The 27,155-nt window shown below is 34.0% G+C and overlaps 1 protein-coding gene across 1 annotated transcript in view; it reads right to left on the minus strand.

The window, feature by feature from the left end:
• LOC111051911 (multivesicular body subunit 12B) overlaps positions 1-27,155 on the minus strand; it is a 52,282-nt gene that overhangs the window by 11,772 nt on the left and 13,355 nt on the right. Inside the window, exons 2-5 of the mRNA XM_039432740.1 lie at positions 18,840-19,038; positions 18,103-18,232; positions 11,880-11,993; positions 5,985-6,211 (exon numbers count right to left, since the gene is read on the minus strand). Of these exons, the coding sequence (XP_039288674.1) occupies positions 5,985-6,211; positions 11,880-11,993; positions 18,103-18,232; positions 18,840-19,038 (670 nt within the window). The remainder of the gene's footprint in view (positions 1-5,984; positions 6,212-11,879; positions 11,994-18,102; positions 18,233-18,839; positions 19,039-27,155) is intronic.

Raw genomic sequence — 27,155 nt, forward strand, 5'->3', positions numbered from 1 at the left:
GCCTTATAACTTTTCAACTATTGATTGGAAAAATCCGTGCTGATCAAGAGCTCATAGAGCATCATATTCTCTTCGATTCCATGTATTATTTTAGGCATCTCCCACGATTGTTGCAGCCGTTATAGTGATGAGTGTAAAATCTTCAATTTAAAAACAATAGATCAATTGACAGGAAAATTTGGAGGGAAAGTTTGGAACACAATTATTTGACTTCGCAGCTTTGTTTGGATCAGTTAGAAAGTGAACATATCAAAAGTCCTCGTTCCTATCCCTTCTGCTTAAGGGATAAGGGTGGTTTAAAAGTTTTTTTTTCATTTCTGGCTTACACGCATGCATCTTGGAAACAATGCATTTCAGCGACATGACTAACTGAACAAAAACTGAAGCTAAATAAATTTCCTATAAGTTTTTATTAATTATAGTTTTGTGATATCTCCTATAGTTCTCGAGATATCAACTTTTAAATGTGTAAAATCTTTGAAAAAACAGTTTTTCTTCCAAATTTTTGCACTTTCAGATCTTATTTTTCAACAACAATGCATCGAAAAAATAAGTACTGAACGTTGGGTTGAAGAGGATTCAATTCCCTTCATTTTTATGTATTATTTTATCATTTTATGCTTTCAATCAATCGTTATAGCAGCTTTAGAGTTGAGTGTGAAATTATTTGCCCATGAACGCCCAGAATTATTTTTTCTCAATAATTTTTGTTTGACCATGCTTACTGTATTTCATATAGTTTTTTATGAATGATAAAGGAATAAAATGATAATTTTTTCTCTAGTTTGAACAATATATACATTTTTTGTCTGGTACCATAATTATGATACCACTGGGCGTTGATAATTTCAAAATTGGTTAAAAATAAAAAACACTTTTATAATACAAAATATTTATTCACACACTATTTTATATGGGGTATTACACAAGTATTAGAATATTGAAGAGATATTATTCAATTTTACAGTTTTTACTCAGTGTGATATGGAATAAAGCACATTATACACAAGCCAACGTTACATTTTTGACACATTGTGCGTACTCTTGAGCTGCAGTTACTTCCAGCTCATCTTCGGCGAGATCCATCCACAGTGTTTTTCACAAAATGACTATTATTATCAAACCTCAATGATTTTATGGGACGGGAAATGGAAGGACCCGGTCTTGAAAAAGGCGTAGCATTTTGACTTAGGTAGGTTTGAGCTAGTACCCTGCGAAATTGAAGTTGAGTGCATTTTCTTCCACTTTGTTTGAAAAGAATCCATGAGTTCTGTATTGCGGCATCTATTAGCCATATGAAAATACACCACCACCACTTAATAGAAATTCGATGTCTATTTATATTTTCATCAGCTAGGTCAGTACCTCCCATATGAGAGTTATAGATACCGATTGCATTTGGTCTCTCCACAATGATGAACTTTCTCTCTGACTTGGAAAATCGTCGGAATGATGATATTGGCTGTACACCGTAACAAGTTGAAGCAACTGAAATTATGGAGTTAACAATCCATTGGTTATCCATCCATGTATCTTGGAGACAATGCATTTCAGCGACATGACTAACTGAACAAAAACTGAAGCAAAATAAATTTCCTACAAGTTTTTATTAATTATAGTTTTGTGATATCTCCTCAAGACTACCTGGACAAAAAAGAAGCTAAATAAATTTCCATCTAGTTTTGTATAGAAGAGTTATGTGAAATCACTTCACTTACATAGGCTACTTTTTCTAATAGATAAGCCTATTCCACCCCCTAGGTTATCTAATATTTGCGAAGTATTGCTACAACGCGGACTAGCTTCAGCCGGATATGGGTCGGGGTCAGTAGCCGTACTGACTGGTGGAGATACCGGACCTACGCTTCTCCCCCTATCCTGATTCTTTACCCTCTACTTCTTTCGCGAGATTTTCAAGTTCAAGGGAAGAGTGTTTGCCCGTGCCGTTGCTGGCCGATTCGGCCCTCGGCCTTTGAGATTCAGGGTGGGTGTTGAATGAGATTAAGATAATCCTATACAAGTCTGAACCAACAGCGAGCTGACGGCGGGCAGACTGGATCTGCAAGCCCGGGAAGAGGTTTTTCTATGGGGTTTAAGGTAAGAGCTATAGGGTAAAGGTATGATGGATCTATAGAGTTGTTAGTGGTATTCAAGATATAGTTTAATAGGACACGGTATGTGGTGTAAGCTACACATAATAGGGTACAGGGTATGAGGTAAAGGGTATAGGGTATACGGTATAGGGTACAGAGAATCAATAATAAGATTATTATTCTCTACAGCAAACAGATGTTTGTTCAATAATCCGCAATCTGACAATTGGGCTCTATCGATCATCAAATTGATCCTGCTAGCCCAATATGGTATATAAGTTTTCAATACAGGATATTTAAGATTCAGTATATAGGGTTTTAGGTATAGGATTTCTGAATCGCGAGCCTGTAGCTGCGAGATGATTTTTAGCAATTCTGTGACTGCTAACCAAGATTTCCGCGACAGTCTAACAACTGCAAGACGGTTATTAAGGGCTACTCTGTAACAGCCCTTAAGGGAATGTAAATCACTCTCAATCGTCCGAAACGCTTTTAAATTAATATCGACTATTATGAGAGGATGGAAATATCCTCACAGACACAATCTGTGGAATAATATCGGGAAGACAACAGTATGTCCTCAGGGTAGGAAAGGATTTTTCCAGGATTTTTCACAAGGAAAATATCGAGTCAGTGACTCCTAATTCAGGAAAATATTTTAATGGGATTTTCCAAGCAATTGCCAGTCTGAGGACTGCAACAAAAACGATCTCTAATTTGTAACTGAGATCACGGGAAAATTTGTGAATTTTCCACAGGGAAAACCAGCAAATAATATTTGCTATTAAAGGGGGAAGGTTTCTAGGAATTTTAGAAAGGATTTGCGGGTATGAAAAACCGCGACCGGGTCGATCTCGAGTCTGCAACTGAGATCCTAAACTAAACAGGATCTTCCTAAAATTTTCGCGGGTCTGAGACCGCGACGGGGTCGATCGCGAGTCTGGAACTGAGATCAGGAAGGATTTTAGAACAGGAAAAGTTAGGAGAAAGTAAGAGGAAGCTTGTCGCAGTCTGATGACTTCGACCGGGAAGTTCTCAAGCTGTACCTGAGAGCTGGAAGAATTTTAGAATAGGAAAAGTTAAGAGAAAGTAAGAGAAAGAACGTCGCAATCTGTTAACTTCGACAGGTACGAACTCAAGCTGCACCTGAGTTCTCTAGGAAAAAGATTGGGATTTTCCTACTAGGAATTATAGCTAGTTCTAAACTGCTATGCAAAAATAAATACAGAGGCCACTCTACACTGAAAATTAAGCAAGGAAAATTAACTCTCAAAGAATAGGAATTTTCCCTACAAGGATAAAAATTAATCGAGAAAACTATTCCCAAAAATGACAGTGATTTCCCTACAAGAATAAAACCTAACCAGGGGAATTACTCTTAAAACGGACAGGGACTTCCCTACAAGAATAAAAGTTAATCGAGAAAATCTATTCTTAAAAAACGAAGCCACCTTACTACAGGGAAGGAAAAACATACGGACTACCAGTCCTGGCATACAATTACCTGAATCACCGTGGATCCCAATACGGAGAATTACGAATTACGAACCGATTCTCAATTCCCGTATTATAATTAAAAACGTCGCGAAGCGACAGAGTAGAGACTTATAAATTGAGAACTCTAAAAGAACCCGCTACAATCCGCGAACGATGCGGAACCTACCGTTATCGAACCGGATACAGCCTAGTTAAATTTCCCACTTTGTTACACAAACTTAAGATCCCTCCAGGTTTCTAAACCAAGGATATCTCGCTTACCCCCAGTGATACAAGTTGGGAGAAATAACTATCAAGAAAGAAAATTCCCAAGGAAGATCCAACTTCGAGTTGTCCGGAACTCGCCCTACAATTTTCTATTCTAACAAACACAAAATAGAATAATTTCCTAGTAATAAACTAGTACCGGGAACGCCGTAAGGAGAGGAGATCGCGACCCGTTCACACGCTCGACTACCGAACAACTTGACTATACTACAAGGAAAGAAAATCCCCCAGGAAAATCTACCTTCAAATAGTCGGAAACTCGACTCACAATATTCCATTCAATAAAATACAGAATAGAATATTATCCCTCTAGAAAACCACTATTGGGAACGCCGCCGTACACAAACCCGATCACTGAACTACTGCCTCGACCCCGGGTCTGCTCCTCGCAGAGCAAGGGAGGCAAGGGGAAAAGAGATTACCAACCAATAGGAGTCTCAGGAGACGATCACGCCACCGATCATGTGACAGGGAATGATTCAGATGATCTTGATGGTAAGGGTGCATCAATGATGACAATATTGCTAATTTATATAATAAATTAGGCCGGTAAACAATCTTTCTTTTCCAGAAATTTCATGAAGAATGATTCCGTCTCAACCCGGTAGCCGTTTATCGCTCTGATGATGCGGCTGCTGCTGCAATGTTAGATAATCGGACCCTCAAACTTGTAAACAAGATCCGAAAATTTCCGGATGAATCCGCTGATGATAATTTGCAGGGTTGTCGCCAATGATGATGATGATGCATACACTCGGCTCTAAGCTTAGCAAACTAAATTCGACTGCCGACACTATTTCTCCTCTAAAATAAAGAAAATTATCTAAATGATATGCTAAATGACAATATTCTATTCGTCACAAAATTCACTTTGTAACAATTCAAATTAATAAAAACAATATAGAAAACATGTAGTACCCTTTTATTAAAACATTTTAAAAACTTTAAAACATTTTAACAGTTAAAGTAGTTTGTTAAAATGTTTTAAAAGTTTTAAAATGTTTCAATAGAAGGGTACTACATGTTTTTATTAATTATTATAGTTTTGTGATATCTCCTTTAGTTTTCGAGATATCCACTTTTGAAAGTGTAAAATCTTTGAAAAGACAGTTTTTCTTCAAAATTGTTGTACTTTCAGGGTTTATTACTCAACAGCAATGCATCAAAAAAATAAGTACTGAACGTTGGGTTGTAGAGGATTTAATTCTTTTAAATTTAATGATTATTTCACCATTTTTCAAAGGTAGTTTTCAAAAGGTACTCATACAACGGACAAGAAATAGGAGATATCTATTGTTTGAGTGTGCGGGGTGGTACATGCTTCCTGCTGCTGCTCACAAGTGTGTGTGTGTGCTGGTGGCCGTTCACCTAACCAGTCTGTGGTTGGTGCGTTCCCTGCAAATCCTGTATTAGGCTGGCCACTAACGGTAGGACAAGCCTGATATACATTCATTTTTTTATTTATTTATTCATTCATGTACATTCATGTTTATTATGCACACAACACATGTTCATCAAGCATGTTTTGTCATCAACGAGAGGTTTCTATCATGAAATAGACAACCAATAACAATGGATAAACCACGGGTAAATAACAAATTATGATAGAATTTAATTTAACCCCGAATAAATCAGCAGAGGAAAAATAAACAAAAAATCGGAGATACAAAAACTTGACCTCAGAAAATGTTGATCGAAGCCTTTCTCTGTGATGACGCAACAATGTATGACGACATGTGTATCATGCATGTCTTACCGTTAATGGACACAGGGACGTTGGTAGCGGCTACTAGCTGCTACGGGAACGCGCAATTGGAAATTCGGGTCCGCAAATGAAATATATATAGCATTTCCAATTCCGTATTTAGTGTTGTGTAGCAGAGAGAACTCAAAGTTGTAACTCCACCTTTACTAAAGGCAATTATTATTCACTAATCAATTATCCTAATAGGGTCACTTGCATTGTTCAATAATTAATATTGAAATAATTGCATCGTACCCTTTTTTTATGAAATTATTTTTATATTAATCCCGATACAACTAGTGTGGCTTAGTTGTCCTTATGTGCAGGCTACTTTACATTTGTCGTGAGATTGACTTTTGATTTGATTCGGTCGAATAGTTTACCTTGATAATTTCCAATGGTCGCGTAGTTGGAGGTGGTGGAAGGGGGCGGAGGCGCAGGAGGCTTGGGGGCGGGCCGGGTCGGGGTCACCCTCACCAAGTTCTCGTAGTCGGGGGCGGGTGAGAGTGAGAGGAGAGCGGGTGCCATTGTGGCCGGCTTGTTGTTGTGCTGGTTGAAGCCATTCTCGACGGGCGGCGAACATAGACCATCACCATTACCAGGGTACAGGCTGCAAATAAATAATAATAAAAAATATAAAAAAAACTTAATGAAAATAAAACCATTTTTTAAACGATCCTATCGGATGAAAACCAACTCTTCTTTTAAATACGTAATTATACATCATTAAATTTGGATTTCAAAATATTAATACATTAATAAAATCACTTCACTTATATGGGCTGCTTTATTCAAATTAATAAAAACAATATAAAAACTTGTAGTACCCTTTTACTAAAAACTTGAAAAAATAATTTAACGTCTAGTTTCGACCATTGGTCATGTTCAAGTAGTCCAGTCACTATATACATTGGTGTATGCAATTTATATTGTAGTTCTGATTTTTAATATATTATTTGGGTACTTAAGAGAAGTCCAGAACCAATTTCTTTATGCAAAATTCCTTGTGCTAGATACAGGGTGGTCCAAAAACCTCGTATTTTTGGCTCATTTTCCAGTTTTCAGCTATTTCTGACAAATCTCGTAATCGGACAGAAAAAATTGCTCTTGCATTTTTTTCAGATTATAAAATTCTGAACAAAATAAAATCATTCGGAACTCTCTATCTCCAATGAGTACTGATTTATGATTTTTCAAAAATGAGTGAAATTTGAAGAAAAAATCAGTTTTGATGAATTTTAGTTTTTATCAACAATATCTTCCGATTGTTACCATTTAGATGTATAGTTCAAAATCCCTCTGGGCGTATTTTTGTGCTCTACAATCTGAGATCAGGTAGAGCGCTCTATCTCCTATCTCATGTAGATTTCCAGGTACACCTGACAACAATGCTCCTTGTATTGTGAAAAACGCCTAATTTTCAGCTTCAACCATCATCACCAACTACATTGTCCTCACATTGATATTTTGCACATTGACATAAGTTGATTGATATATATTTCATTGATATATGATGCACATTCATTGATATATATATATATATATATATATATATATATATAACACTTAACAGAAAACACTTTAAAGTTTTATAATATAAATATAGACGGGATACACACGACACGGATAGATTAAAAACACTTAAAAACTTACATTTAAACGAGAATTTTCGGGGAGCTGGGCCCCCTTTGTCAATCAACCAGGAAGTGAAGTGGTGAGATTTGAACATTCTAACGGTCGTGACCACAGAGACGCGGTAGAGACGTTGTGCAGACCATAGAGCACAGACGAACGGAGCCGCACTGATTGAAGGAGCACTATGGGATCAGTTGGTGGGCCATGATGGGTTATTTCAAGCGGGAGATTTCAAATTTGAGTGGGTTATGGATAAGGAAAGGTGTAGATTATGAATTGATAGAAAGAGGAGATTTAAAATTAGAAATCCGAAATGAAGTAGAATAAAATTAGAAAATGGAATTATAGAATTGAATTGGAATTAAATTTATTTTTATTTCTATTTTCATTTTTATTGAAAATTTATTATATATTTGATAGCTGTGAATTCACTTTAAAGTGTCTTCTGTTTTATATATATATATATATATATATATATAGATATATATATATATATTCATAGAATATATAAATGTGTACAATAAAACTTATACTTTAAATAATCATTTGAAAAATTTTACTGAGCGCAAAAGAATGTAAAATTTTCGTCCTCAATCTCATCAATACAATGAGTAAGCAAAAACCTCCTAAGATTGATTTTGAAACGATGCCTCAGGAATGCTGAATCAATGATGTCTCGAGGCAACCTGCTGTAAAATCTGCCTTGCAAAAATAGGAAAGATTCTTGTAAAAATGTCAAAAACGGCCTTGGAGTGCATAGCCTCTCCATTAGTCTTGTACTGTAATGCCTTTCTGCTTGGATGAACGCGCCGCGCCATCTTCAGTACCACTCAAGAGCTGAGTGAGTACTTTGAAGACATACAAGTATCTTAGAGGCATGACATCCAATGATTGACAAGCATTCAACAAGTCCCCACGTCTACATCCTCCACCAATGAGGCAGATCATAGACTTCTGAAGAGTGATGAGTGATTTCAGGTGAGTCATATATGTGCTGCCCCAGCACACCCGTCCATAAGAGAGACGAGATTGAGACAATGCAAAATAGATAGATATTCCTTAAAACGAATCTTGGACACAATCTTATCAAATGATGCAATCTGTGTAGTAGGCATCCAGAATATTTCTTCATAGAATCAATATGACTCTTCCACGTTGCTTTACCCCCACACCACACCCCACATCCACAATGATCATCAGCACATCCAACACTGTGGAATTTCAGGGGGCTAAGAAGTCTGAAACAACAAGATATTTCAAAGTTCAGATATGAAGTCTTCTCGATATTGAGACTTAATTTGTTGAAACTGAACCATAGAAACAATAGTTCTAAATCATACGACATGTCTACATATAGCTCAACATCTGATCCAGCTCCATAGGCTGTGTCATCTGCAAATACTGTGAATTTACCCTTGAAGGGGCATGAGTAGAGGTCATTGATGTAAATCAAAAACAAAATCGGCCCCAAAACTGACCCCTGGGAAACTCCATAGGTCATTTCCTGAAATGAGCTCATTTTGGATCCCACCTACACAGCTTGAGAACGTCCATGTAGATACGAATGGAACCACGCCAATGGCAAGCCACGCACGCCAGCCAGCTCAAGTTTTCGCAGCAGAATCTCATAATTCACAGTATCAAATGCCCAAGAACATTCCAGCAACTCTTTTCATATTCTTTCTGTTGATGTTGTTTGAAATTTCTGAAATGAATTTTCTCAGAGCCAGCTCAGTGCCCAAGCCCTCCTGAAGACAAACTGGCTCTTTGAGAAAAATTTAATGAATTCAAAAAGCACATCATTCGAACCTTTATTAACTTTTCGAACAGAATTGCAACAATGGGTAACAGTGATATGGATCTATAATAATTCTGAACATCCTTAGAATTTCCCTTCTTTGGAATTGGTATAACCTTAGCCATCTTTAGTTTAATTGGAAAAGTGCCCTCAGAGAGACTCAAGTTGAATATGTGAGCAAGAACTGGACTGATGATATGGCAGATCTTTTTAAACATTATTGAGCTATATCCATCAATGCCTGGGGATTTTGAGTTCTTCAAACTAAGTATAATTTCATCAATTTCCATGAAGTGAATTGGATACCAGTATAATGAATAGGTACATTTTATCAAGAAAAAGAAAGCAGGCAACCGCCCAAAGATCATTTTCTATTATTAAAAATCAAGTACCTACTTATATTATTATAAGTAGTATACTAAATATGAAATATATTATTACTTAATTTATTTTTGAACAGTACATCATAAGGATTTATATTTCATTTTTTCGTTTTTAAAATTAAGGATAGACATGATGTTGAAGTCTGTAAATTTTTAGGTATACATAATATAGTTCTAGTAAAAAATATATTTTTTTAAATGTTAAAATTACAATAAAAATCTATATTTGTTCACTCCTTGTACTATTCCTAATAATATAAGACCAATGAACTTAAATGCTTTCAACACAAATTTCACTTTTTTAACATCCTGTGAACGTCAATTCATGTACCAGAGCAATAAACTGATCAATAAAATTCCGGACGACTTTCATCAAAGAGAAAATTACTAAAACCAAGCTAAGGGTCATAAAATCATGGGTGAAGCAAAACTATTATTTTAAAACTGAAAAGTGATCATTGACTGATCATTAGATATTGTAACATCTCTGCATTCAGATTGTATCTTAAAATTATTTTCTCAGTTTATTTTTTCTATTTAATTAAGATTGTATTGCTTGTGTATTGATTGTATTGCTTAGCACTTAGATTGTATCAACGTTTCATTTCAGCATAATTCCACAATTTTTGTTTCTGTTATTATTTTATCAAACCAAAATTGCTGTAAATTTGTAAAGTTTTCTCAGCATTTCAAATACATAGAACTCGTGGCTGGAGCGCAAGGCTTCTCTTATTCCAGCCACGCCAAAAATATTGTTAAAAATGTTATTGTTTTGTATTTTTTATGTTTTTTGGCAATAAACATTTATTCATTTAGTCTCAACTGGCATCATCATGTATTTAGAACCTGTTCCAAATTGAGTGCAGTTGTTTCCATGTTGAGAACTCGATACTATCCACTAAAAGTACTTGAATGGAATTAAATTTTGCTACGTTTGGAAGCCACTTACGATAAGGGATAGCAGTTTAGAGAAACTCATCTACTAGGAATGTACAAAAAATATCAATTTTGCTAAAAAAGCCATCAGGTACATGTGCAGATTGACGCGATATCAATGCTTCCATAATTATTTTAAAGCCACCGGTATTCTTACTTTTTCCTCCTTATTTATCATGCTATAATGATTAATATTAATAACAGCCTGCTGCTAAATAATGCCCATATTCATGAGCACAGAACTAGGTCACCCATAACCTGTCATTAGACGAGTGTCAATCTATCCATTTCTCAGGAGAATATTTTTTACCAAGGAATAACATTTTTAAGTAGACTTCCCATCTGATTGAAATATCTTGAAATACACAGAAATAAATTTAAATTTGAGGTTAAGAAATATCTACTGGATGAGAGCCTTTATTCTGTTGATACGTACACGAATGTGTGAAATATCCATGTTGTATTGTGTGGGTTGAATTGTAGTTGTAGTATTGAGTGAAGATAAGTGAAATCTAATGCTTAATATCTAGTATATGACTGTAATGTATATGATAGTAATATCTATTGTATGAATGTAATTGTTTTGTAATATTTAATCTCAAATGTACGTGATAGGTACTTGACGAGGTCCATGTATTTTGTATAAATGCTAACGACAATAAAAAAATGAACTGAATTCTTGGAGTTTGACAAATTATAACACACAGAAACTTGAAGTAAATATGAGAAAGGTCTTGCAAATTGAATAAATTGTACTCCGCTACAACCAACATTCAACAAAAATGAGAGTATTTAATACAAAATTATTGAGAGTAAAAATTTGTCAGCAATAATGTTATCTGCGCAAAATTGGTTTATGCAAGAATTGAATTACAATAATATTATTTGAATATAGTAGGCTTACCCATCCTGTTCAGCAATAATAGACCTATCAACTCAAAATTACTGAAGTGAACCAGTACTTCCTACAGCTCAAATACATGAGTCACTGTAACAATAGTTTATTATAATAAAATTCTTTACACGACAGAAACTCAAATTATAGCCTATATCACTCCGGTCCCGATTCTGAGGCTAAATGTTGATGCTTGCCAGCAGTAATTTGTGAATCCCCTGACAGCGATACGAGTCCAGTGGTGGGGCCGCCAACTTATTGCTGCTTCGCACGATTTTTATAAAGTTTACTCCCCTAAACAAAATGGTTTCAGACTGGATAAAATAAAATGTTGTACTGGACTGGATAAAATAAGAAATGACTACAAAAGAGCTGAGCTGAATGAATAGCCTTCATTGGATATACTAAAGAAAAATCGGGAAAACTGGTCTACTCATTTACTCAGAATGCCATCCAATGGGCTCTTAATATTAGCATGGGAGTACAACCCTGAAGGGAAGCGAGGCATAGGAAGACCAAGAAAGAAATGGATGCCGGTACAGGCTGATAGAGCCTAATCATTGTAAGAAGATGATCATAATCACAATACTTAATAAATAATAATTAATATTAATAATAATAATATTTTTACCTGTAGCCTAATTTCATTCCAGCACCATAACCATTCATTGCACCGGAAGGTGAGGATAAGGAAGATGTCGGAGGAAGTCCAGTCTTAAAACACAGCGCCATGCCATTCACATCACTACACGAAAAACAAATAAGATTAATCGACAAAAAAAAACAACAAACAGTAATCAATTCAAGTGGACCAGTTTGGTGTAAATTGTTTCATCGCAAAATTCACGTGAAATCATAATATTTTTAAAAGTTTAGATATACCTCAAAAAGGTTTGTAATTTTTTATTCAGAATATTGGATATTGTTGTTCAACAACATCAGCAAAGCATAATTTATTGAAGATGGACGATTTTATTAGAAATTGCAGTTGACCAACTGCTGGAATATTATATTTATATTTATTTATTCACCAAAAATATTTAAAATACAATGTATATACAAAATTAAGCCACGTGATACACCCAAAACGGCTTACATTAAAATACATAATTAACGAAAAACAGTTCAAGCTTGGTAACAGAAATCAAATTACACTATCTCAATTTTAGGATACATTTCTTTTTAAATTCCGGTAAAGAATCTTTATTTATATCACAATTTTTAAACATTTTATCATTAAATAGTTGGAGCATAATTAAAAATGTAGAATTTTGAAAGCAAGTGGTATTTGGTTTTATAATAAGAAATGTTCTATTAACTCTGAATGCTGTAGACCTTGGTACAACAAAAAATAACTTTTCAAGCAAATCCGGACAATCTAATAGATTATTACACAACTTATGTAGTATACATAGCAAAGCAACCTTTCTTCTTAGCTCTAAACTATCAAATTTACAAATTTCTCTCAATAACATTGTTGGATAATCTCTAGCACAACTCACATCATTGACTTTATAATAAACATATCTTAAAAAATCTGGTGTGGTACACTCACACAACTTTCTTTGCTCATTGAACTGTGCGCCTCATTCTTAAACGAGAATAATTTAGAGGGATAACATAATGACGATTGGCGGCAACATATATTTGAAACTACGATCAGACTACTGTATATTTGTATATATAATTGTTTTCAGAGTACATTTTCCTTTGTGTAAATTGTGAAATTCGATGATTTTTTTTAAGTCGTCAAAACAGCTGTTCTACAGATGAAAATCTCGACCATGTGTTCTTTTTATAAACTGCTGTACCTACCTACCTCATGCACGAGAAGGAGTTTACAAAGTTCATTTCTCAAGGATGGGGTGAACCCCATTAGTTTCCAAGGAAAAACACTCATGTCAGTTGATAGAGCTGATAAATAACTATACAGGGTTTGAAATAAATCAGTCGTCATTTTTGAGAAAAACATGTTTTTTTAGTAATATCCGCCATTTTTCTCAAGAATATTATGGAGCTCCTGCAATTTTTCCAGAAATGAGGCTCATGTCAGTTGATAGGGCTTATAAGTAGCTATCCATAGTATAAATTTGAAGAAAATCGTTAGAGCCGTTTTCGAGAAAACCGTGAAAAACATGGTTTCTTAGTAATTATCCGCCATTTTTTCCGCCATCTTGAATGGAATTTTATTGAATTTCTTATTGTCGGGTCCTCATGGTATAAGGACCTTAAGTTTAAAATTTCAAGTCAATCGGTTAATTATGAATGGAGTTATCGTGTTCAAAGACATACACACATACACACACAGACCAACACCCAAAAATCATGTTTTTGGACTCAGGAGACCTTGAAACGTATAGAAAACTGAAAATGGGGGTACCTTAATTTTTTTGGAAAGCAATACTTTCCTTACCTATGGTAGTAGGGCAAGGAAAGTAAAAATAGTTTTGAACTTTTTCAATCTTAGATACAAATTTTTAGTACGGTAGTAGGAAGCCGAATAGTACTACAATATTCAAGTTTACTCCTAATTAAACTGTTATAGAATACTTTAATTGCTTCAACACTCTCAAATGACTTGAAGGACCTTTTCAAAATACCAATAATCTTAAAACTACTATTGATATTTTTTTCGTTATGATTACGAAAGCTCCATTCACAGTTGAAAATGACTCCTAAATCCTTTTTTGATGTTAACATATTCTAATGTTTGCTGACCTAATTTATATGGAAAATAATTTTTGTTTTTAATTCTTGAAATTGACATAACCTCACATTTTTAATATTTAAGAATAATTCATTTTCAATACACCAATTATCTAAATAGTCTAAATCAGTTTGCAAAAGTAAATTATCTTCATAAGATTTAATTTCCTTGAAAATCTTTAAATCATCTGCATATAGTAACACTTCAGATTTGAAGAGGTTAGTGACGTCATTGATGAAAATAGTGAATAACAATGGACCCAATTATTTTTAACCTTGGGGTACACCTGATTTTGCAATGAATTTTTTGGAAGAAAAATTAAGAAAAAGTACATAAGACTCTCTATTATTTAAATAGAAACTAAAAAACTTGACAGTACCATTCGAACATTCAAAATCATATAACACAAGTAGTAACTTATCATGTAATACAGAATCAAACGCTTTTTTAAAGTCAGTGTACACTATATCAATTATAACTGTATAATAATTATTTCAAATGTCCAATGAAAGCTCCATAAATAGAACTAAGGACTTCTGCAACTGCAAATATTGACTATATACTCCGTTGCCGGCGGAGTGGTACCAGATTCGATTCCCGGTCTCGGCGCAATTTTTGGACAGTTTCATTCTTCAAATTTCCTTCTGCTATTTAGTTCTTCGGTTAATATTTGCAGTAGCAGAAGTCCTAGTTCTATCTTTGTAGCTTTCATTGGATATTTGAAATAATTATTGAACACAATTTATTGATATTTAGAGAAAGAAAGCAAAATAAGATTTCCCATGGTATAGGGAGTTGATGTTTCAAATCCCAAGCCGGTATTTTTGTTTGTTCAAGGCGATTACTGTCGACTATTTTCGATTTATTACTGTCTTGGCCGGATGAGTATGTATGCACTGCACTGTATGAGAGACTTTCACCGTCACATGAAAGAAGAACTGCATGGATTATCAGCTTGAGCAAACAGTGAAACTTGTAATATAAACTCCCTATACCATTGGATACCTTCTTACCCTATCTTTTCTCTACGTAATACAATGACGATATGAAAAGGCTGAATCGATTGCAGTCACATTGTACAGGGACCAGCACATTAATCTGACGATTTTGTAGTAATTGTTGTGTTGACACCACTGTCATTGAAAATGCGGGAATGTTGTAGGCTACATCGACAGGTCTATTCATGCCATTTCAGTAGCCAGTATGTCGTGGTCAAGTGAACATCGAGCGTTTGTGATTGAAGCTTATTTTAAAAGAAGCTCAGTTATTTTAACACATCTTTTATTTCGCAGACATTTCAATTTAAATCGACACGCGCCTGTTCCCAGTAGGAATACGATCTTGTTATGGGTAAATAATTCTAGGAACACGTCGTCTGCTTTATAAACAAACCCAACAGGACGAAAATGGACTATGAGAACGCCTGAAAACATCAAACACTAACACGGTAAGGCCTCTTTCACACGGCAGAATCCTGGCTCCTGAAGATCATATTTCGCAGCTCTCCTGTGCTTTCACATGGGGATCTTACAAATAAGCCGACGGATCTAACAATTACGCCGACGTTTGCTCAAAGTATGACTCATCACTTTTTCTCAAACTTCCTTGAATATAGATAGAAGATTTCTGATTTCGGATTTGGATTCAGCGACCCCAAATTCTTTAAAGCGTAAGTCCCATTTCCAAAAATACTCGAAAACAAGGGAGTTATAGCTGTTTTTAAATAGCTTTCCATTATCATATGATTATATAGTGAACGTACAAAGATAACAATACTCCTGCCTCACGAAGAGACAGGCAAAGGTTCAAGAAGTTTTCAAACACCTTAAAAGTTTAAACATGGACATTTTTAATTTTTAAAAGTTCAAAAAAAATTAAACTTTGAAAAGATGAATCTAAATATGAACTCATAAATCAGCTCCACTCATCACCCAATAAAATACGAGGAAAAGGACAAGTAAACTTCACTGAATTTCAGTTGTCATTCAACAGGTTCAAATAGTTGAATATAACTCCAAAATACCAGTAAATATTTCTTTGCAACAATCAGAAAAATCTATTATGAACATACAGTATGAACATTGTGGTGATCTGAATCGATCTATGGTAATAATAGGAACTGAAAGAATAAAAAATGTTATTCCATTCCAACTGATGTCTGAGTTTGTATTAAAACTGCTGAGTGGATAATGCATACTGAGAAAGTCATGAATTGTCCAGACCAGCCTGGCGACTTTGATGCTTTTGACACCGGAATCTAGTTTTATTTTTATTAAAGAATGAAAACCATGTATCATAGTAAAAAGCAGTTCTATACTTTGTATTGTTATATGATTATTGATTAACATAATCATAGCTTGTCGATTCTAGTCGCTGAGCTGAATCCTCAGTCGTAGAACTATGGATCAAGCGCGAGCTTTTGCTTTCTATGTTGTATACAGTCGACATAAACTTCGGCTTTTTTGTTGTTCGATTTTTTGCCGTTCTTATGAATTCTGTTGAATCAAACATAATGATATTTGACAAGTTTCGCTGAACCTTGTAGGATTCATGGAAACGGTAAAAATCAATTTTACGGGAATCGATGTGCATGTAACTGGATTTAGAAGATCAATACGATAATGTGTTCTATCATAATTTAATAATTATCACATACATGTTCAAGTGAAAGCGTTAGGCGCAAACCTACTACCATGGGGAGACAAATAAATTTATGAAAAGCTTGATAGCTTGAATAGTGAGTGAACTGGACATCTGTTACACGTTTTTAGTTCAAGACATAATATGTCTTAGAATAATTTTTAATCTGTTTTGTCAATAGGCTGGAAAACGTTGGTTTTTCAAAGTTATCTTACTACCTTCTTTTTGGGTATTTTCAGAAATCAAGATAAATATCCCACCAAATTTCCTACACGAACACAGTGTAAGTTGTATTATAATAGTTACAGTATATACGTACTGTATAGTAAAGTACCTGTTCGTTTTTACCTATTATATGATAATAGAAAGCTTTATTAAAAACAGCCATAACTCCCTTGTTTTCGGATATTTTCGAAAACGGGACTTACGCTTTCAAGAATTTGGTGTAGCTGAATCCAAATCCGAAATCAGAATCTTTCTATCTTCATTTTCAAGAAAGATAGATTTTGAGAAAAAGTGATGACCCGAGAGACGTAGAATCACCATGTGAAAGCGGCGATTTGTCCGCTAGTATCTCGATCCAAACGGGTTTCTGCTTGCCTCGAGGGGAAAAGACGTGACAAAAGGAGGTTCCTGGCTCGGGATCACCATGTGAAAGACACGATTGGACTCAATGTACTTCGACAAAAAAACGTGAACGTTGTTCAGTGTTCAAGTTGCACGTCTCCTATCGTGTGAAAGAGGCCTAAGAGTAGCTGTTACACGGTCTCCATGACGTTGAGCAGCGAAACATGCTGTTGCGCCAGCCATTTCTGATCGAAGTGTACGACGAATTCTTCATTCCGACCTAAAATTCCAACCGTATAAGATAATGTTAGTGCAACAACTCAATGCAAATGATTGGGCACATCGCAAAGCGCTTACGAGATCATTCTCGAAAATGTTCACCAGGATGCCATTAATCTTTCAAGTGATAATGCACATCTTCATTTGTCGGGATTTGTGAATAAACAAAATTACCGTTTTTGAGCAGCCAATAATCCACAGAGCTAGAGGAAATCAATCAACGAGAAATTGAAGTAATTCCACAATTAGTGATGATTGAGTGAGCAATGGCAAATTTTAGAAGTAGGTTTTCTTAAGGAAAAAACCTTAATTAATATTATATTATGCAGTGAGTGTGTGAAGAGTACCGGAAAACATTTGGATGACATAATCTTCAAATAGAAAAACTTTGTGAGTGATCTATGTAATTCACTATAAATTGCCAAATTTGATCTTTAATTTAATATATTAGGTTACATGTTTTAATTTTACGGAACATACTTTGATTATTATCCCTCAAAAATCGTCAGGTTTTTATGCCGGACCCGGTATTTACTTTATCAATAAATAAAAATGCTTAAACCTTTTGAAACAAAATAATAATCAACTTTTCGAGTGAATTAATGCATTTTGGGAATTAATGCAGTGAATTAACGGGAATTGAACATGAAAAATCACTCACCCAGCTAATGAGAATCCTTCGGGTGCTTTTCGAGCCTTGCCGAGTATGATAATGTCTGTGATTGTTGATGCTGCCAAATTTTTTCGTGTCAATCGATAGCAAATCTGTCTCTTGCGCCAGCATTTTTGTTCTATAATGGAGAACATTTACTAAGTAATAATCCAACTATGATGGAAGAGTATTTAAGTAGCCTACAATAAAATATAATGAATAATAGAGTAGCCGATACTGTTGAAGTAAACTGAAAGGATAGTGTCTTTTTCATCATTCAAAATAAGGTCAAACAATCTATGTGAAAATATTTCAATAACTCTACATTATTATTGAAAATGGTAAACAAATGTTTTAATTCAAGCTGTTTGCAAATATTTATTCACTGAAACAGAAAACTTGAGTTAAACGAAGAGAAACAGCCATTTAACAACTTAAAACGATCTTTTTTTCTTAAGATTTTCCATGAATTCAATTGATTTGAATAAGTGGCCTCCACTGTCTCTGTGTTCATGAATAAAATTTATCTTAGAAACTATATTTTGATAAATTAGGTACTACGTATAATCGATATGTATTAAAGCTTTATTATTATAAGAGTGAAAATTACATTATTATAGAGAATTATTATTATTATAAAATGTTTAGTGAATTTCATAAAAATTATAGTACCATAAAAACAATTTGATTATATAGAAATGTATTATAGACTATAATTGATTTTCTTGAATATATTTTAAAAATACCTGAGTCGACTGTCTTTGGGATGAGGCAATAGCCATCCGGTGGCATTTCTTTTTCGCCAATCACGCCTAAGTTTTCCACTATATAATCAGATATGCCTTCAGTCTTGGATAGGCACAGGTATCTGGTCACTTTGCGGCCAAAGAATGAGTTCTCTTTCCACAGGTCGGCATCGTTGTCCTGGTCGTGGGTTTTCGATACCTGCAACAAAATAACACCAACCTTATTCACTAAAAGTTAACTTTTAAAATATTATATTAGATTTCTTTATGTTAGTTTACAGTAAATGCTGCCTTAGCTCCTAGTGGTAATCTATAATATAATAAATGAAAAAACTGGCTTATACACGTACGGGATGGGAAATTCACGAATGACGCATCATTACGCATCATATTTATTTAGCCTACATTTCATAATACATAAATCAAAAACATGATCATAAAAAGAACAACAGGCCTAGTACAAAACTGTTCCCTTTCCGTTATTGCGTTGCTATCCTTCTCAACTGCCATCAACAAGTGCGAATTTATTACATTTTTTTATATTTATAATTAGCAGGTAACCCGTGCTCCGCAATGGTCTAATTAAACACTTGACCTACTGAAATCTTGAAGAATTTTAAATAGGCCATACTCGGTAAACTAAGAACCTATCTGCAAAATTTCAAGTTCATCAGTTGAGTAGTTCAGACGTGATGATATGTCATTCATGAATTTCCTATCCCGTACGAGCATAAGCCAATTCTTTTCTCTATTATATTATAGGTTATCAATCCTTTTATTCATAATGATCACTTTTTTAAATCGAATAAGATCTGCGTATTAATTCTCAGCTCGTTTCCTGTATAAAAACGTCAATTCCTGTTTACAATATCATCTTCACTGGCAATGTTATTGGAAGGAGGGATCCTGCAAAGGGCACAAATTAGATGAACTCAACACATCTTCGAGTTGGTGTGGTAGTGTGGTAGTGTCAGTTCATTGGCCTGTCTGCGACTTTAATAAGCTAGCATTCTACAGTGACCCCTGCAGTTATTGTCGGCATCAAGTTCATTTCATCAGGTACTGAAGCTCAAACCTTTACAGCTTTTACACAAGACAGAAGATGAAATATATTTTTGGCTAAATTTTTAGAACACATTCAATATTATAATCTTATGAATGAAAAAAATTGACTTAGCAGGTTTTGGAATGGAGCTCCTCCCTACTAGTAATCCCCTGGGTTGGGGAACTCGCTCAAGAACTTACTGTTGTATTGTAATCTTTGAAACCCGCAACATTTAATTATACAGAATTGGCGAAAATTATGAAAACAGCTAAATATTTCATTCACAAGTAGCATTATTGTATAATTTGACGGGAGGTTTCATTTGGGATCCTATTAATTTGAAATGAAAAAGTACTTTGTCGCTTCAACAATTTTGTCCCTCATATGAAACCAAACTCATTTTTTTAATTAGAAGGTAGTCATGTTTTCGATACAGAGTTCCAAGAGAAAATGAATTGCGAAAACTACACATTGATATCATCTCAACCCGTATGAGTTTTTTGATGTAAAAGTTGTAAATTAATGTTGTATATTAACCAGCTGAAATCATGTGTCAGCGCTTGAAGCTCTGTCTGTGTGATAACTTCCAAATAGCCTTATCTGATGCTATGAATGGAAAACTGCTGTGATTGAATGCAATGAATTATTCTTCACCTAACTAAATGATAAATCAAAATAATTTTTTCTTATGCACTTTCAATGTTATCTGTTATATCCTGAAAAAGGACGAAGGAGTGAGTCAATTTCGTTGTCCAACGAACTTGACCTGTAAAATGTTCGAAGAATACGTGTTCAAATTTGAAGCTGATTGATCTATTCTTTCCTAAGTCAAAAGTGAGAACTCGCTAACGCTCGTTCAATTAAAATATGTGTCTATCAAATTGCAATATTTGTAATTTTGCAATATATACTCAAGCACAATCAATCTTTTTCATGGATGATGAAATTATATCACAAATTGAATCTTCAACATTTCAACCTATAATTCATACCTTGAACTCATCATAAAAGGAACAATGTTCATCATCACATTTTACGGAGTGCTGAATCTTTTGTTCCAGAATGGATGTATTATTACACAGACATAGGCCTACTAGGTGGTGGATGAACCGAGTAAAGTATTTTCCCACAACGATTAAAAATGAATCAACAGTAGCCGAGCCATTTTACTCTAACAATGTGATATCACGATCTACTGCTACACTGTTATAAGAAAAAAGAAAAATAATGAAGAATCGAATTGAGAAAACTTCTTTCTTCAATTTGATATCTTGACAAGGTCAACTTTATTAGAAAAGTAGTGACACACGATTTCGTTTCTATTTTCCAATGCTTTACAAAATGCAATTTCCATTTTGAACACTGCTCACCATTCATCACTACCTGACAAGAGACCGTCACAATCCTGATTACAAGAATAACTCGGCCATTTTCGATTACATAATGAACTATCTACCTACAAGAATGGAAACAGATCAACAAGAAGATGCGCTTCAATTGAGTTCTGTTGGTAATTTCTCAATGTCATTTCTGTTGTGTAATTTGGAACCTTTGTCAAATAGCTGGAAAATAGCGTAATGTATTATAATGGAAACTTCTGCGACTGATTCGACTTTTCTGAAGCATCAATAATTATTGTATGATAAAAACAACTGTCAATTTATCTTGTAAATATAATGCAAACATTGTTTGATAATGCGAGAAATCAATTCCGAATAAATTCTATTCTCCGTAATGATGATGATACAGACATTAACTAAAATACATTATAAGAATTTAGTAAAACTTTATTTTCATAATCTTCAATTTGCATCCAGTAATGTTATCACAACACATCCATTTTTAGTGTGGACTCGCATTGTTTTTCTGTAATAAATTATTGATTAACAGTTTATCATGACATGATGTGGCATATGAGTTCGTAGGAATTATTGATTTAAGAAAAATTGATCTGCAATTATATCAATATTGAATTTGTCTGTATCCGTCCAACAGTAGTTATCTAGTAGTCTGGTGAATGGAATACTGCACTCTATCAAGAGAGTCAAGCCAGTTCTATTTATAAGTAGGTTTAGAATATTATTTTTCCTTCATCAAAAACCTTCTTACAATCAAATTATTATTTGAAAAATATAATAGTGAATAGTAAAGGTGAGAGTATCAATAATAGTTTTACCTGCACTAGAGGAGAAGTGAAAAACTCAATTTTGCATAGAGATTCGTGTATTAGAATTTAATAGCGGGCCTGATTCAAATTAAGAAGAAATTTATTGAATTTTTATTCAATTATAATATATATATATATATATATATATATATATATATATATAAAGTATCATACTATTTCGATCTGGAGTATCCAGACTTCTTAAAAGCTCATTGATGTCAGCTATCATATCTGTTATAATCTCAAGTATTGAATTGATAAGAGATGGTCATTTACAAGTGCTCATTTCTTTTCATGATGGCAAACTAAACATCTACTAACATATTAAGCATAAGCAGATGATACACAGAATGCATGCTGCATAGTCTAGGCTAGATTACCAACACTTGAAATATTGTGTTTTAAATATGAGAACGTTAACCTTTTAAAATTATTGTGTGATTGAAGATCAACTCCATTAGCAAATAACCTGGCCCCTCAGAATCCAAAATTTGATAAATGATTGGAAATTGGAATTCCATTCCATTCAATTTGTGCCTAATCGTCTTTAAAACGATAATTGAATTCTGTGATCAAATGTTGAAATATTGGTCGATTTTTTTATCACTGTGCCAAATGATTTTAGAAGATGAAAATGTTCCAGCGTTTGATTCCTTTCTTGATTTTTCCACAGCCTCAATATATTCGTTTCAAAGATTTGAATGGATAAATAAATTTGTGAGACAACCAGAATTCTAATCTGTAACTTTATACTCACATCAGTCCATAGAAGAGTTCAGTAAAGTTCAATGGTTCTACAATAATGATTTTTGTTTGTGTGACTCATAGCGATTGTGGGCCGTTCTGATATGGCTAGACAAGGGGGTCCTGATAAGGTACGGATCACGGCCGTATCTTTCACTGGAACTAGAGCAACAGTATGTTCGAGGAAATCACTGAGCTGATCAACTAATCATTTCTATCGCTTCCAGAAAATACCGAGTGGAATAATACGTGTAAATAAGTACCTACTTCATACACTTTACTTTTTATAATGATAATTTTAAAAGCATCCTTCATTTACAAATTTGCATACAGAAGCACTGTGGCATGACCCACCTCAACGGAGAAAGTTATTGTTAAAAAGCAAACATATATAGCACAGACAAAAGCTGTCAGTCACTAAACAGTAACAGAGTTCCGTTAGCTATTTTTAGTAACAGAGAGAATTTAACACGCTAAAGATCACTGAGCTAAAATCGCACATGGTGGTCACTACTCACTCACTCTTTTCTGTCTCTCTTTCATTCACCTCTCTCTCTCCCTCTCTCTCTCTCCCCACCCACTCTCTCTTCTAAATCTATCATATTTCCACAGTTTCTATACTTATGCAACAGCGAGGACACTTATTAGCTTACTTATCTAGTTTCCAGTTGTTCCATTTCATTGAGCTATTAGTTACCCAACAAATAACATTATCAATCCCCGTTGTTATTATCTTGTATAATGTTTCAAAATATTATTAATGAGCTGTACTATCTAAATAAGTGACCAATACAAATAAAGTCCATCCATTAAACAAGCAGACAAACAAAGGAAAGATAACGTGCCATTATAATAAAGATATTCACTTCCGTATCCGTTCACTTGCTTATTGAGGAAAGCGACGACAACTGAGTCATAGCAATTTGCGAAGTTGCCGTGCCTCCTATATTCACAACAATGAAAGCTTGATACAGTTATTCGGGAATGTAATAATCTTATTAGAACGGTTACAGCAATTTTGCCTACTTTAGTCAATTGTTTCCTCGAAAAAATGAAAGAGAAACTTCACATGAGTGATCCAGACTTCTGAGTGAATTTTCTTCCTGGAAAGCAATACATTTTCCAAGGTGTTCATGTTTCTTCTATAGTATTAGGATTTTAACAGTATCAATTGGGAATGTTTTAATTTTAATTGAGAATAGAGAGTGGGATGAATATTTTTGTTGAATTAAACTCATCTCCCACCTTATCTCGAAAGAGACCGTTTGATTCTTCTACTACTTTATCAACATTCACCACGAGTTTTTCCACCTAGTCTCGTTTTTTTCAATAGGTCCCTTCCTTACTTTCTTTTACTTATACTTCTGTTCTCCTTCTTAAGATTTTCACTCAAACTTCATTCATTTTGACCATCTTCTTCTTTCTCCTCTACTTATTTTTTATCTTTAATCCTTTAATCTATCTTTCTTCTTGTTCTTTTCCTACAATTTCCTTTCCACTACTACTCTTCCTCATTCTTTACTTTTTTTCAATGGAGCTTCCCTCTCATGAGTATTTGTTTGCTTTCAAACTATGTTACTTAGATAAAACTGTGATTTAATTAAAAGCTTCATGATAACAGTTCCCTAAAAAGCTTATTGAAAAAGGTCATAAAAGCTTCCAAAGTAGAAATAGATGTTTCATTTTTTATTACTTGAACCTTGCCTTTTTTGGATGAAAAAAGTCAATAGTCATAGTCAACGCACTTGACTATTCAAAATAAATACGGTAATGATCATTATAGACTATTGAATAAAAGGTTCAATTATACCTTTTATTTTATCCTATTGTATCAATAGAATCAGTTTCAATAATAGGATCTGTAAATAATTTTGATCACATGATCTTAGATAATCGATCGTAGATTAGCTATTACATCATTATTCAATAGAATGAGCTGGTTATCAACATTCAGCATAATGAATTACTGAAAAAGTCCACAATATCTCAGCATAGGAAAAAGTCTTTTGTTTATAGGAGAATCTCTCAATAACTTACAAGTCTCTCAATTGAATAATAATATAATAGGCCTAACACTGATTCAGTTACACCAAGATATATTAAAATAATATAATATAGCTCGCCATTTGAAATTAATTTCCAGATCAAAGTTGATATAAAGCTGCACCTTTTACAGACAGAGGACAATAAATTTTCATTAGCCTAATGATTATTGTATTGTATGCCATATTGTACAAAAATCAACTCACTCTTAAGATAGGGGACTATTTATTCATTTATTTATTTATTCATCACATTGTGTAAAAATACTTAAAATGAGGAAAGGCACAACAGGCTCATGCCCAAAACTGTCCCATTTCCAATTTATACTATACTGTCCAAATCAAAATGTTGGTTATGTCACTTTCACTTTTAAAAATACAATTTACGCTCTTCAGTAATTATCATGTATAACTACGCTGTTCTTTGGAAATGCTCGTTTTTGTTTTTGTGAGTATTTATTTCTAAGTATTGCTAGTTTTATGACCAAGATAGAAAAGTAGGCTAAAGATTCTTTCATTGATCTGTGATTTGTGATATAAATCTACTTGAGATCTGCCAAGTAATCAAGTCAACAAACACAGCAGACTCTCATAATAAATTTAGTATGTATAACATTGAACATTCTATACTCTGACTTATAAGAAGCCTTTCATTATATTCCATTTGCCATCTCTCCCTGATAAAAGACATTTCACAGAGCTGAGCAAGGCAAATTAAATTTGAAACCGACAGAAATTCCGCTCAAATGATCCGTTACGGAAAAGGATCCGCTGAAAACCAGTTACAAGCCGAAACAGTGACGTAGTATTCTTGCGTCACTTACAATACTATCCGTGCTCAGTGCTCAGTCACTGGAAGCTGGTGAATGATTGTGAGTGTTGTGATTGTGAAGCATGATTAATCTTGATAGATAATCGGGAAATCCACACTGCCGAATAAAATGCAACTGAAGGTTACAGACAGCCTTCAAACCATCTGGTAGTTAACTATTCTGTTGTTAGGTACTTGGCTCGTACCGCAATAGCTTAATATTCTAATAGTTCAAAGATAGATGATACAACAACAGAAAATACAAATTCTACTACGTGAGAATTACTACGAAGTCTACTACATCTACATCATTGAGAAGATAAACTCATTTCTCTGAAAATCATAATTATTATGGTAGGATTTGATTGGTCTTTTTCTTGAAGTAAAACATGATTGAGTATACATACAGACAGTATAAACTCTATCCTTCAGGATACTTGAAGGAATGCCCTCCTATATGTGTGATTAGGCTACTGCCCTCTATTGAGTAATGCAGAGAATAACAATGAGAAGAAACATCTGCTTGGAAGCTAATATATTCAACCCGATTGTAAGTCAGAATAGAAATATACGATCAATTATCAAATAATAAGAAGATCGAAGGTCATTATTATTAGAAAATTATTTCATTATTCATCATTATTGTGTTGAATAATGCTACTATTTCACACTTTTTGGGATATACGAATCCGACGGAGGAAGTTAATGCTCAAGGAATCAAAATTTAACTAGGTAGGTCAAATTGTGATAAATATTCAAAATATATTTAACTATGGCAACTAGTGCAGCACAACTCCATCTCGGCTAGGGAATAGACTGGAAATACCCACTCCCCAGACGTGTCTATTGCCTTAATTAAGTCATGAATCACATGTTAGCGTGCCCCTGAAATTAATCAACAGAGAGCCTTGGAACGTTAATAAATCCTCAACAGTAGTATCGTTCAAATATATCATGGATGATCATGAACAACCACGGTAGTATTTTTATAAAATTATTTTTCAATAATAAAAAACTAAAATTCCTAGACACTACACATATTACTCTAAAAAACACTTTGTTTGAATTATTACTGATAACGTACAAAAAATATTATCACACAGAATAGTATGTTATTCTCTCAGTTAAAGGGATATCTTGTTCATTCATTAAAAAATTAATTAATTTTTTTATTTGTTGCTTCAAAGGCAGAGTAAATATTTTCCAATGAAAGACTTATTCTCACAATTTTAGAAAACATGAATTTGAGAAGTGCTCAGTGAAAATATGACCTCTAGTGATGTACAGTAAAATGCAAACCATTAAATAACAAGAAAGAACACACTAATAAGAATGTTAATTCCTTAAGATCACCAGAGCTTCATGTTTATAGAATATTTATATTATGGTAAAATGTTTTTATGGAATAGTTACAGATACATTGAAGTATGCTCTCGGAATATATTGAAGGATTGAAGATTGTTTACCCCAGCACAAGATTAAAATAGATTCGTTAAATCTACCAGTC

Source organism: Nilaparvata lugens, chromosome 7 (genome assembly GCF_014356525.2).
Source record: "Nilaparvata lugens isolate BPH chromosome 7, ASM1435652v1, whole genome shotgun sequence".
NCBI classification, from domain to species: Eukaryota; Metazoa; Arthropoda; class Insecta; order Hemiptera; family Delphacidae; genus Nilaparvata; species Nilaparvata lugens.